Source organism: Gadus morhua, chromosome 8 (assembly GCF_902167405.1).
Source record: "Gadus morhua chromosome 8, gadMor3.0, whole genome shotgun sequence".
Classification (NCBI taxonomy): Eukaryota; Metazoa; Chordata; class Actinopteri; order Gadiformes; family Gadidae; genus Gadus; species Gadus morhua.
In genome coordinates this window covers 18,036,254-18,050,114 of record NC_044055.1, presented here as the reverse complement: position 1 = coordinate 18,050,114, position 13,861 = coordinate 18,036,254, and the positions used below count along the sequence as shown (strand labels likewise).

The 13,861-nt window shown below is 47.4% G+C and overlaps 1 protein-coding gene across 2 annotated transcripts in view; it reads right to left on the bottom strand.

Moving 5' to 3' along the window:
• Positions 1-13,861, bottom strand: part of gpc5c (glypican 5c) — a 108,408-nt gene that overhangs the window by 26,901 nt on the left and 67,646 nt on the right. For both annotated transcript variants that reach the window (XM_030364132.1, XM_030364133.1), the window contains one exon: positions 7,440-7,560. In XM_030364132.1, the coding sequence (XP_030219992.1) occupies positions 7,440-7,560 (121 nt within the window). The remainder of the gene's footprint in view (positions 1-7,439; positions 7,561-13,861) is intronic.

Sequence of the window (13,861 nt, the reverse complement as noted above, 5' to 3'; positions counted from 1 at the left end):
GTGTGTCCCTTCTATTGTGTCTTTGTTTCTGGGGAGTGTATGTGTGTGTGTGTGTATGTGACAGCGTTAAGTATAATTAATGGTGTGCTATGAGTACATTTCAGAGTTTTATGTGCGAACAGAGAAAATGTGAATATTGTGAAATACGTGCATAAAGAAATGCACTTACCAGGGGATTGCAGAAGCTAGGTTGAGTGGCACTCCATTAATGGTGGGAATATTTGTCCCGACATTGTGTGTGTGTGTGTGTGTGTGTGTGTGTGTGTGTGTGTGTGTGTTTGTGTGTGTCTGTGTGTGTGTGTGCGTGTGCGTGTTTGTGTGTGCATTTGTATATGTGCATTGATATGGTAGTATGTCTGTTAAGTCTACATTGCATGGTTGGTATATGTACGTAATCTGCCGTTTGTAATGTCAAGACAAAAGTCTGCTAATGAGGTTAATAGATCATAAGTCATGCCTTTTGCATATATATGCCGCAGGGCGTGTGTGTGTGTATTTGTGTGCATAAGTATGTGTTCCTGGTAATCATTTACAGCGGCCTATCCCGTTGTCAAGGACAGCCTTAGTGCCGGATCACTCCATAGAGAGGAGAAGGAGAGAGAGAGAGAGAGAGAGAGAGAGAGAGAGAGAGAGAGAGAGAGAGAGAGAGAGACAGAGAGAGAGAGAGAGAGAGAGAGAGAGAGAGAGAGAGAGAGAGAGAGAGAGAGAGAGAGAGAGAGAGAGAGAGAGGAGATGAGATTTGGAAAGAAGCATAACAGGATGACAGAAAGGGAAAATGTGACACCAGGGATCCTTTAAGTGTGAGGATCCAGACTGCTGTACTCCTTTCTAGCAGCCACAGAAGCCAAACTCTCTCCTTTGTGTCCGACACACACACAGCATTATAATGTGAAGGAGACAACTGCTGAAAGTATTTCAGTGTGCGTGTGTGTGTGCTTGTGTGTATATATATGTGTGTGTGTGTGTGTGTGTGTGTGTGTGTGTGTGTGTGTGTGTGTGTGTGTGTGTGTGTGTGTGTGTGTCTGTGTGTCTGTGTGTGTCTGTGTGTGCGTGAGTCTCAGTCTTTCGGTCCCTGGCTCTCGGAAAGTCCGGACCCAACTCTGTCAGACAGTTTGCCAAGCCAGGAGAACACGAGTCTCATTTTATAACGACATTATAATATCTCGGAGTTGGACCGCGAAAGAGGGAATATCGGGAAATGGAGAAATCATGAGAACGGAGCAGAAAATAAGGAGAGGAAATATAAGCCTGACTGACAGAGCGGGCAAGCGGGCGAGAGAGACAGAGACAGGGAGAGAAAGAGCCCAAACAAAAGGTGGCAGATAGCTGCGCCGCCAAGGCGTCCTCTGGTTCTGTAATTAGACGTGATGCATTGCTTGTGTCAATTAATGACGGATAATCGGCCGGGAATGGACAACCGCCCCCAGGAGAGGCGTTCATTAAGAGCGGGCCAGAGAGCCGGGGCCCGGGTGTGCGGAGAGACCGGCTAGGCATTAGCACTCTTTAGGCACTGTACCCATGACTCCATGCAGGACCTCCAGTTCACTACGGGTTCCTCTAATTTAAAGTGCCCAATGTGACTTGCACCAATGCTCAGTCTTTAAGTACATACTTTCATCCGAAGCGAGTGAGAGTGAATTCAGGAGCAGCTAGGGGTTAGACAGTGTATTCTGATTGATACGTGTCATTAAGGAGCAGCTAGGGGATAGACAGTGAAATCAGATCCATGTCATTAAGGATCAGCTAGGGGTTAGACAGTGAATTCAGATACATGCCATTGAGGAGCAGCCAGGGGTTAGGGGATCATTTCAAAGTAGGTTTACAGGTAGGCTGTGTGCCTTGGGGAACAAACCCAGTAAATCTCAGCTGGGACTCCACCGCACGAGGGGAATCTTATCCTCATTTCAAAACAAAAAATGTTCTTTGGTCAAAGCATGAGGTCAATGTTTAATGTGTGCTAATGAAAAAGCACGCAACACAGGACCGTTGTCTATGTTTCCATAGCGACCTTCCATAAATACTCAACACATTTTTTAAAAAGAGGCTGACGCATCATTTCCAAAAATACCATGGCCCTATTAGGGCAGTATGGCACTATCAGATGGTTTTTCCTCAGTACGAATGAACGGAACGCAAAGCAATTGGATCCAAAGGAGGGAGGTATATTGCAGGGCTCTCCATGGCATTTTATGGTCTTAAAAACCTGGAGTGACATATTGATAAGGCATGGCCCTTACTTTTGTCAGATGCTGACACCGCACTGATTGGGAGAGAGTGTGTCTATTGGTACATTTTCCGTGTGTGTGTGTGTGGTTGTGTGTGTGTGTGTGTGTGTGTGTGTGTGTGTGTGTGTGTGTGTGTGTGTGTGTGTGTGTGTGTGTGTGTGTGTGTGTGTGCGTGTGTGTGTGTGCGCGTGTGTGTGTGTGTGTGTGTGTGTGAGTGAGTGTGTGTGTTTGTGTCCATTCAGGTGCACATCAGTTTTTCTTTGTGCATGTTTAGGATTGAGAATTACTATTTAAGTTCAAGTCTGTGTGCGAGCGGTGTATTTGCAAGCGTGCGTGTGTGTGTGTCTGTACGCGTGCACCTGTGTGTGTGTGCGTGCGTGCGTGCGTGTGCAAAATGCTGTCAAGGCGAGTTGACGGATGTCCTGGTGAGCGGAGGGTGACAGTTTGAGTGACACAAATCATTCCCGGAGACTAAGGGCCCTATTTTAACAGTCTGAAGCGCAAGTGAGAAGCGCCAAACGCAAGTAGCTTTGTGGGCGGTTCTATGGCGATGTTGCTATTTTACCGGCGGATAAATGACTCTTGTGCCCGACGCAAATCTAAAAAGGGTTGCCCTGAAGTAGCTTAATTACCCGTAGGTGTGGTTTGGGCGTTACGTGCAATAAGCCAATGCCATCTCCCATCCCCTTTAAGAGCCATGAGCGCATTTGAATCTGACGAGTTGATATTTTCAAAGCGCATTTGCAGTCCCGATGAGAAAGATGCATGCTATAAAACTACATTGGACTTGGTGTGTTTGCATAGGCGGACAAAATGCTTTTGATTACATCCACTTGGATAAGGCAGAACATGGCCTCTGCGATGTGAGGCTGTTTGATCTTAATGGTGTGATTTGATGTGAAGTGAGACAACTTCACCTGACATTGTTGCCCTATTGCAGGCAGCAGCGGTTTATGGTGCGACCAGTCTGGCTGAGTACCCTGCACACACGGCGGCTATATAAAGGCCAAGGCATCGCTTCAATTTGGTCGCAACATCCATTTGGTCAGTGCGAAGACAGCATATGAAATATGGTGTTTTATTCCATTTAAAAAGGTATTGGGTTAGAACCCCCTGATGTGCACAGCCGAACCTGGTGACGTCCTTCGGCAAAGATTCCTACCAACAAGCGTAAGATAAACCACTTCGGATAAAGGCCTCAGCTCAATGGCTAAATAGTGAATAAGCAATATAATGTAGTCGTTCACACTTCAAACAGGGGCAGGGTAATGAGAGCCCTCTTATCACCACCACCCATCTGCATAACCACCGCAGTCAGAAGCATCCTTAAGGACTCTCCATTCAGAGACCATGCTTTAAGGTCGTTGGCTGTGCAGTGTTTAAGCCCACGTTTATGCAGTCTGCGGTCGGAACGCGCTCCACACAAACAACAGCGTGAAGAGTGCTCCGATCGCTTCCATGAATCAGACACTTTCAGAACCATCTTGACATGCACCTCCTTTTCCACGAAACGGATCTAGTTGAACGCAAACAAGTGGAAGGAGAGGTCGGGGCGAGGCCACCCGCCCTGCAGCAGGTAATCACTGGTGACGGAGGGGTCGAGGGTGGGCTGGGGTCAAACTGTTTGAAAAGGATGAAAGGATGTCATCCCAATTATATGACCATTAAAAAAAGAACAACCTTTGGGTCAGCCTTACCAAATAAAATAAAATAAAACGGTCAAATGCCTTCCCCTGGTAGGTCATTGTTCCTGAAATGACCATTCATTCCCCCCCCCCCCCACCCCCCAACCCTATTCGGGTTCCCAGGCTTTAGAGCAACAGTTAACAAAGAGCAGCGTCCTCGCCGACTTGTTGCCGTGCGGTCGGTTGCCACGGCAGCAGCAGCAGCAGCAGGAGGAGCAGAGGCAAAGGAGAAGTACAGTCGTCTTCATCAAGTGGAAAGAATCTGTCCCCTCCCTGTGATTGGCTGCCAGCTCTAGCCCAGGCCTCCACCAAGGTCCAAATCCTGCCTGACATGTCTGCAGACGTGGCCCAGCCTAAATGGGCCCCTACTGTCTAATACAGTCCTCACGTAACCCACCGCTGTACTGCCGCTGCCAAGGACTCTCCGACCAGGGGGAAAGGGAAACCGTGGTTTAGCAGGAGACTGCCATGCAGTAATTTAATGTACTTGTTCTATCGGTTACCCCTTTCGATTTTTTTGACATAACCCTCGCAGTAATTTGTATTCCGAGTTCATCGGCTGTCATGAAACATGTCAAATAAAAGTTTAAGGTGCAAGTCAATGATTCCCACATTAACTGTTACGATGGAGGCCATTTTGTGGTCGTCTGGTTGCAGTCTTATGTGTTCCCTTGGGAAACACACAGAGATTCGAAGGCTAGCGGGCAGACGGAAGGCAGTGGCTCCGTTCTCCTGCCTCTCCATATCCCTCATCTAATGCGCAAGGAAACGATGTGTGTTACTCTTTAATCATGCAGCAATACAATCTGATTCACGTGAAATGAGTGGATACGTAGCATGTAACATGTAGCATGGGCGTGTGAGTGATAAGCGGTGCTACAACCTTATACATAACATGGTTTGGTGTATTTGGTCACACACCAACCCGGAGGAACACATCGCTGTGAGTTGAGCGACGAAGGGGTGAGCGACGAAGGGAAAGAGAGATAAATAGCTAATTGCCTCCCTTTATATTCCGTCCCGGAGTCAACTTTCCACTGATGATACGCTTTTAGCAACTCGCACAAATGACAAACTGACAAATGATCTGGTGCAAAGGGGCTCGCAAAACAGAAACAGATAGACCATTGTAAAACAGCGTCCCCTCCCAGAAACATCTGGGGCCGGTGGCAGCGGATCAAAAATCCGCTTTGCAACATTTATTGTCCACATTAACGACATTTACTGGCCGCGTGAGCGTAGATATCTGGAGAGGACACAAAAGAGAGCGTGCACTCCGCTGATTCATATCATGGAGTTTAATAGAGATGGAGCAGGGATTATTTACATATTTGCTTTTCTAATATTTGTGTCTGTGGTTCGCTGTGTGACCCATGTGTACGTGTGTGTGTGTCTGTGGTTAGGTGTGTGACCCATGAATAAGTGTGTGTGTGTGTGTGTGTGTGTGTTGACCCATGTGTGTGTGTGTGTGTGTGTGTGTGTGTGTGTGTGTGTGTGTGTGTGTGTGTGTGTGTGTGTGTGTGTGTGTGTGTGTGTGTGTGTGACCCATGTGCACGTTTGTGTGTGTGTCTGTGTGTGCGTGTGTGTGTGTGTGTGTGCGTGTCTGTGTTTGTGTGTGGGACCCATGTGTACTTCTGTGTGTGTGTGTGTCTGTGTGTGTGTATGTTTGGATGTATGTTTTGGTGTTTGTGAATAGCATAGCACCACAAACTGAAGGATTGAACCTGTACTCAAAAATGAAGTTGAATAGCCAGAGTTAAAGGCACAGCAGGATATAGGCGTGGAAATGTCATTGTCCTTATATAGTAGATGATAGGTCAGTAAGGGGGAGCTCACCACACTTACAACAGCATAGTTCCCTCGTTTTTGCCACTGAATTTCTCTCATATGTTTACACATTTTCTGTTTGCTTTAGAATGTCAATAAATCAAGTCCCCGCTATACACAATATACCACCTTTCCATGGGTTCAATATAAAGAAAGATACGACAGCATTACTGCATAGACACGGAGATGCCTCGTGAACTGAATAAACTGTGCCGCCTGTGTGAAGATGAGCAGTGTGTCGGTGTTCATTGCACCTGTCATTCACAGTAAATTGTATCTGAGAGCGAATACCCAATGCATATGTTCTTCAAATAACGCCCGGAGCATCTCGGTCAGGGCTGGTAGATCAAACAGCTTTTCTGGATGATGCCGCATGACGCTCTTATCTATCACCGACACACAAAAGCCCTGGCAAGACCACGCTGCGACTCGCTCAGGAATCAAAGTGAATTTTTCTCTTATTTATTTATTATTCTTTCAATTCTGAAAAATGTCAAGTGCACGTCCAATCAGCTCAAATTCGGTTGCCGTGACAACGAGGACCCCTTGGCGTCCGTGATGGGGTGGGGCATTAAAAGGCACGGTTAGGGGTGATCACCTGAAACAAGGAGTTTACACTGAAGTTAACGATGAGAGAGAGAGAGAGAGAGAGAGAGAGAGAGAGAGAGAGTGAGTGTGAGAGAGAGAGAGAGAGAGAGAGAGAGAGAGAGAGAGAGAGAGAGAGAGAGAGAGAGAGAGAGAGAGAGAGAGAGAGAGAGAGAGAGAGAGCGGGGGAGGGGGGGAGGTAGGTAGAGTGGATTGAGAGGTGCATTCACACAGGTTGTGGAGAGGGAGAGTTAGGAAGAGAGAGAGGAAATGGGACCAAAAACCAAACAGAGATGTTTGAAGTAGAACAACCAGCACAACAACAGTGACGTTGAGTGAGAGTTAGTTTGGGAAGAGATGAGAATGGGAGCTGGATAGTGTCAGCAATCAATGGGAGGATGAATAGAGGTGAAGACAGAAAGGGTGAGGGGGTAAAAAAATAATGGATAGAAGGATAGAAAGACAGCGATGGCGTCTGCACTATCTGCAAGCCATTGTTTCCAGGGCAACAAAAGGGCAGGCGGGTGGAGGGAAACTTAATCTGGGCTCCGTTTGTCTCCTCAAATGGCCCCTAGGGACCATTTGAAATGGCCTCTTTCTTTCCGGGCCCCTTTCAGCCCCCCGGACCCCATCTACATGACAAACAGTGTGACTTTGAAGCCGCTTGTGTCATCTCTGCCTCCCTGTCAATCACTGCTGACCTTTTGCTCCCGCCTCTCATCTTTCCATTTGCTCTACACACACACGAACACACGCACACACAGCTCCATGTCCCTTTTTTATTTCCTAATTACTGCCCTGCAGGCCTTCATCGTGCAGTGGCTTATTAAACCCTTATCGCGATAAGAATGCGACAGTTGATGATATTGCATTGTTTATTTACAGTGGACTAAGACACGCACGCGCAGGCCAAACCGCGAGCCAAGATGAACGTCATGGTTGACACAGGGAAAATAATGGACATTTCTGGACATTTTCTATAGAGGTCACTTGTTCCACTACTTCAAAGCGGTTCAAAGTACTGGTAATATAACCTTAAGTATTTCCTCTCCCACACCCTCGGCGGGGAGGGGTCCGGGGGGGCCGGGGGGCGCCTCTGCAGGCTTTGCTTCCTTACCTGGTTAAACTGCTCCAGCCTCTTCTTCACCTCCTCCAGGTAGGGGTCGGGGCTGCGAACTTTGACCTCTGGATTCTGCCGCTGGGCTTGCAGACCGTTTCCGACCACCTTGGCCGTATAACTGTAAGGGGAAGAAAGAAAGATAGGGATAGGGAGAGAGAGGGACAGAGACAGACACAGACACAGAGACAGAGACAGACAGACAGACAGACAGACAGACAGACAGACAGACAGACAGACAGACAGACAGACAGACAGACAGACAGACAGACAGACAGACAGACAGACAGACAGACAGACAGACAGACAGAGAGAGAGAGAGAGAGAGAGAGAGAGAGAGAGAGAGAGAGAGAGAGAGAGAGGAAAGTGGGGTCAAGTCAGGTTTTTGATTAAAGGGGCACATTACTTTTTTATAATGACCTGTGGGCCTGTTTTTTTAAGTTGTCATTAATCCCCCGGACAAATATCCATAGTTTCACAATGTCTTTTATATCAGTACTTGATCCAGGGCTACAGGTAAAAGTTAGAAGATTCTGCTTTCTTGCTTAACCTATTGGCCAAATCTTGGTCAATGAGTTCTAAGCGGCGAGTAACTGTTCTGGGCGATAAACTTAGGTTTTCAAATTAGCTTTTGTTTCTTGACGTCAATGACCTGCTGTCTCTACCATGCATTCCTTCAAGTAGTTTGCCCACCTCTGCTTTACATCAACTGTCAATACATTGCATATGAAGGAATTTGGTTTTGGCATAGATGACCCCCTGTGTAGACATATGAATAATATCAAAGTATATTAACAATATTCAATGCAAATTGAATCTCGCTGTCTTCAACGTAATAACTTGTGTATGCAGCAAAGGTAGTGTGTCACTCACAAAAGCAAACACACGCACACACACACACACACACACACACACACACACACACACACACACACACACACACACACACACACACACACACACACACTCACACACAAGTCGCCCTCACCCACTCACTGATTATATCAGCCTCACAGACACCAATCACGGTATTTGCTGACAAATCAAATTGTGCTTCCCTTTAATGTATGTAGCAAACCATGAGCGGCGAGCATGAAGTGGATAGATATATTCGGTGATCAAAAGCAGACTGAGGCAAACCACGGACCTGCATGTGCACATTTGAGAGACACGTGCGCGTGTTTCTGTGGGCGTGTGCGTGCGTGCTCGGACTGTGCATGCAGATAGGAGCGGCTGTGATCATAAAAAATAACGTTGCAAAGGAGATTCTCCCGCCTGTGATCTAAATGACGCCTTGATAAGGTTGATCCGCACCTTTATGCTGCTGAGGCAGGGCTTCACCGCAACACCCCATAATATAAATGTTAAAATCTCGCCTCACTTAACCCCGATTCTCCCCCCTCTTTAATTTTCCTTCACATCTCCCTCGCTCTCTCTCCCCCCTCTCTTTCTAAGCTATCTTCCTTGCTCTTCCTTCTCCCAACCTCAACAAAGAACCGCTCACCAAACCACGGCCTGAAAAGAAGGAAGCACGATAAAACACTACAATACGCTTATAATACAACTTACAACCCCTCCAGCCCTTAAAGCGAACAGAGAGAGCAGGGTACGCCCAGTGAGCAGACGGGGGTGGGGGGGGGAGGAGGCTTACTCGGGGATACCTACAGGAAGCCTGCCGACATCGGGGTTCCAAGAGAACCGCTGGCTTGGAGTCAAACGGTGTAACCACCGCTAGACTAACAACCAGCCCGTTCCTTTCACCGTAAATTATTAACTATGCGAGCACACAAAACGCTCGCGCTCCGAGCGTTGCGGTCGAAGGTCTGGCTCTGTTTATGAAGGTAGTGTCTGTTTGTAGGGGCCTGGCGGTGGGCGGATAGTGTTGGAGGATCGCTTGGCGGGAGCGGCGCCCATCAGATGGGAGTGAAGTGAAAGGGGAAGGGGTTTAAGAGGGCGCTTGGCAGCGGCCGGGGCAGACCTGGTCCGCTAGACGGCGGGGTGTGTGTTTTGATACGTGCCGGAGGGTTATGGCTTCAGTCAACAGGGAGAACCCAGGGACTCGTTACATAACGTTAGACAGAGGAGGGCCTGTGTAGAGCTGAGAGAGTCGTTAGCAGGCATGGGTAGCAGTGCTAGTTTATATCTACCCACCGTGGGCTTGCGTTGGGTACGTAATACTGTTATGTTTATTCACATAAAAAAGCTAATTCAGACATGACTGGGAAATCAAGGGCCACTGCTAATAAAATGGCATAAAATTAAAGCCAATGGCAGAAATGTGTGTGATAAAACCCACCAACAACAATGCAACAAGGGTAATGGGAGTAGCAATATGAGTAATGGTCATACCGATTGCTGTTTCTGGGGCAGCCTTAGTATCCACTCTATTACATCCAATATAATTAAAACAATAAGTTAACATAAAAACTGGATTTCTAATATTGCGAGGGCCATAATACAGTGCATTGCTGCTTTAAAGGCCAAAAACGATTGTGTGCAAATTCCCTCCTCTCGTTATTTTTTCCTCGATGAATGCATAAATAATCCCACAATGGTCTGTACGGCATGTGAGTGCACGAACACACCTCATCTGTATTCATTGCGTTTCACTGCACTTTCACTTTTGCATGAAAACTTTGGTTTGTATGGCCATCCTCACTATGTGTGCTTTGTGCACAGACCCAGTGCCCTAGCATTGCCTCTACCTCCTGCTTGATGACCATAGTTGGGCTTCCTGGGGGAGTGACTCACTCTGGAGATACTGCGCCCTGCAGCACATTTCTAGTGGGGGCTGCGGCTGTTTGTCTCTCTCTCTGCCTCTCTCTCCCTCCCTCTCTCTACCACAGAGAGTGGCCCTGAAGTAGTGACTAGCACTGACCCATGGGGCCTGTGTCCTGGCCAAAAAGAACCGGACTTGGCCCTGTAAGGGCCCTGGAGGAATGCTGAGAGGTGCCACTACTAAATGGAAAAACAGAATAATTGTGGGTATGTGTTTTGTATGTACTTGTGGGTGCATGTGCGTTTGTTTTGAGTGTGCGTGCGTGCGTGCGTGCGTGCGTGCGTGCGTGCGTGCGTGCGTGTGTGTGTGTCTATCTGTCTAAATGTCCATTTTGTGAGTGGTTCTAACAAGCACATAACCCTCTATTATTATTACTGGCATTCCTTCAGCAGCAGAGAGGAGACAGACAGACAGACAGACAGACAGACAGACAGACAGACAGACAGACAGACAGACAGACAGACAGACAGACAGACAGACAGACAGAGAGGCCGACAGACAGACAGAAAGACAGACAGACAGACAGACAGACAGACAGACAGACAGACAGACAGACAGACAGAGAGGCCGACAGACAGACAGACAGACAGACAGACAGACAGACAGACAGACAGACAGACAGACAGACAGACAGACAGACAGACAGACAGACAGACAGACAGACAGACAGACAGACAGACAGACAGACAGACAGAGGTGTGTGTGCCTCAACAAGCGTGTGTTTACAAATGTAAATGATCGACGAAGGCCGTCTCCGATTTCCTCCCTTCTCAGATCAGATCCAACAACAGCCTTGCAATGTAACGGTAGATCCCAGTTTCTTCCTAAATTCTTTAGACTTAAACCGATTAACAAGACATGCTGAGAATTTGCTCATTTTGTAAATCCCTTAGTCACAGTTCAGAGACCACAATCACTTTAAACCCTGGAGATAAGGAATTTAAGGAATGATAAGAAGTATCATTTTCAAGGGAAATAAAAGGCAATTCAAGTTTGGTTTACCAAGAGATTTTAAAAAGCTTGCCTCTTATTCACTTTCAATTACAAAGGACGATATCCAAACGTCTGAACTACCAGAACTCTCCCAACCTCGCTCCATCCCAGAGAGATGTTTTCAGGGACGTCCTGGCTTTAAATCTCTTTCGGCTTTCATTTTCTACAGACCTCCAGAGAGAAAGCTGTCCACCAACAGCAAAGTTATGTCATCTTATGGAAACCCCTTGTATGTGTTGGCCTCAGGCTTTTTGTTTGATTGGTTAGAAAATGCAGCACCCTTCCATGGTCAAATTAATTGAGACTGTGAGGGCTTTAAAAGGTTCCGCTGGGAGGCATTTAACTACTAGAGAGAGTCTGTATCTGAGGCTTCCCAATAAATACTTTCTTAGCGCAACGGTGTTAATCTAGGTAACGCCGATCTGTTATCTTAACAATAGAAAACTTGGTTCATTACTTTTTATGACAAAATCTAATTAATATAAATAATGAGTTTTGGTATTATCATTATTTATACAGTTTTCTGAAATGTTCAATAAACACTGATCCGTGTATTCCTGGAAAGGCGCTATTCACAGAAAGGTTAATTATGGTGATTATCATCATCCTCATAATCATTATCAACACAATCGTCCTCATGCATTTGTCGATGTTGGAAAGGTTCTTCAGGCAGTCTGAGAGGCCATTGTTACGGACTAGTGACTGCTTCAACGTGGGAACCAACAGAGAGGATGGGGTCAATAGTGTGAAGGTCACACCAACCTTCCCGGTTGTCTTCCTCTAAAGATCCCTGTGGGGCGCATTCTCTACTGTGGAGCGCCCTGGAGAAGACCCACCCACTGGGTTTCAATGTGTGTGTGTGTGTGTGTCTGTGGATGTGGATGTGGATGTGTGTGTGAGTATTTGTGCATGTGTGTATGTGCATGTGTGCATGTGTGCATGTGCACGAATGTCTGTGGAGATGTATGTGTGAATATGTGTGTGTGTATGCCTGTATCTGTAGCAGTGCGTGTGTGAATGTGTTTGTGGATGTGTGTGTGGAAGTGTGCGTGGATGTGTGTGCGTGGATGTGCGTGTGATCTATGTGTGTGTGTGGGTGTCTGTGTGTGTTCATGGATGCGTATGTGAGGTCACGGTGCATGCATGCGTCAGTGTTAGCAGGCAGTGTAATTAACTTTGGTGTCGAGATCTGTGACTGTGATCCATGTGTGTTTGCTGGTCTACTCTGCGCACGCATCTGTCATCAACATGTCTCTCACCTTGAGGAGCAGCGCCACCTGTGTAATTACCATGTGACGCCCCAGCCCGGCAACTCCCTGACTGCAGACACATGACAGCAAACAGGAGCGGCTCATAATGAAATCTCACTCTGATGAATCCCAATACTATCTGACACCCCTACACAAATGTGTGTGTCCCTGTGTGTGTGTGTGTGTGTGTGTGTGTGTGTGTGTGTGTGTGTGTGTGTGTGTGTGTGTGTTTGTGTGTGTGTGTGTGTGTGCGTGTGTGTGTGTGAGAGAAACAGAGTCTGTCTGCGAGAGGGTGTGTGTGTGTGTGTGTGTGTGTGTGTGTGTGTGTGTGTGTGTGTGTGTGTTTGTGTGTTTGTCTGCCTGAGAGAGTGTATGTATGTGTTTGTGTGTGTGTGTCTATGTGTGAGTGTGTGCATGCATGCGTGGCGTATGTGAGCGTGAGCATGAGCGTGAGTGCGAGTGCGTGTGCGTGCGTGCGTGCATGCTACGCGCACGCGCGTGCGTTGAAGATACAGGATATTATTGACTTAATGGTGATTGGCTCGGGTTCTTTACGACGGTGCAAATATTTATTTGACGGTTTGACTCTTATCGTTTCAATCTCCGGCAGTAACAGTTTGAGATGCAAATTGCTTCGAGCAGAGGCGAGCCGTGCGTGTGACAGTGATGTCTACCGCAAACACAGGAGAGCCACTGTTTACCGCTCAGCAACAAAAAAAAGGCTCCCGTTCAGGGCCCCGCAAACAGATAAGGAGTTTAGACCCGTGCTTAGACATTTGTTTGCGACGTCTGTGTTAATACTTTCCGATGTGCGACGGACAATTAGGACACGGATTACAGGAAAGACGCGGAACAGAGTGTGCAGCGTGTACACCGGGCCACGCCGCGTCATGGGAGTCTCGACGGCGTAGAGTCCAGCTGCCTCACTACGAGTGCCGTGCTGCTCTCCTCATTGAGCATGCAGATGAGACCTGGGCGAAATACCAGGACGGCCGGTCCCATATTAAAGTCAATGAAGCGCCAGCTCATGTTAAAGCCCCCGCCGCAGCACACCTGGATTATAGCGAGGTGAAGCACAGGGCTGGAGGAGCTCAGAGCCGCAGATACCAGTGTGCAGAGGGGACTCGGAGACAGGTGTGTGAGGCCATGGAATGCCTGCACACGCACACAGAGAAGCACACACACACACACACAGACACACACAGACACACACACACACACACACACACACACACACACACACACACACACACACACACACGCACACACACACACACACACACAAAGATACACAAACAAACACCCGTACACATTCAGACAAGCATGCAAAGAAATGTATACACACAGATACACACGCACACCAACTTTAACTCATACACAGTCTCAGACAGACACTGATT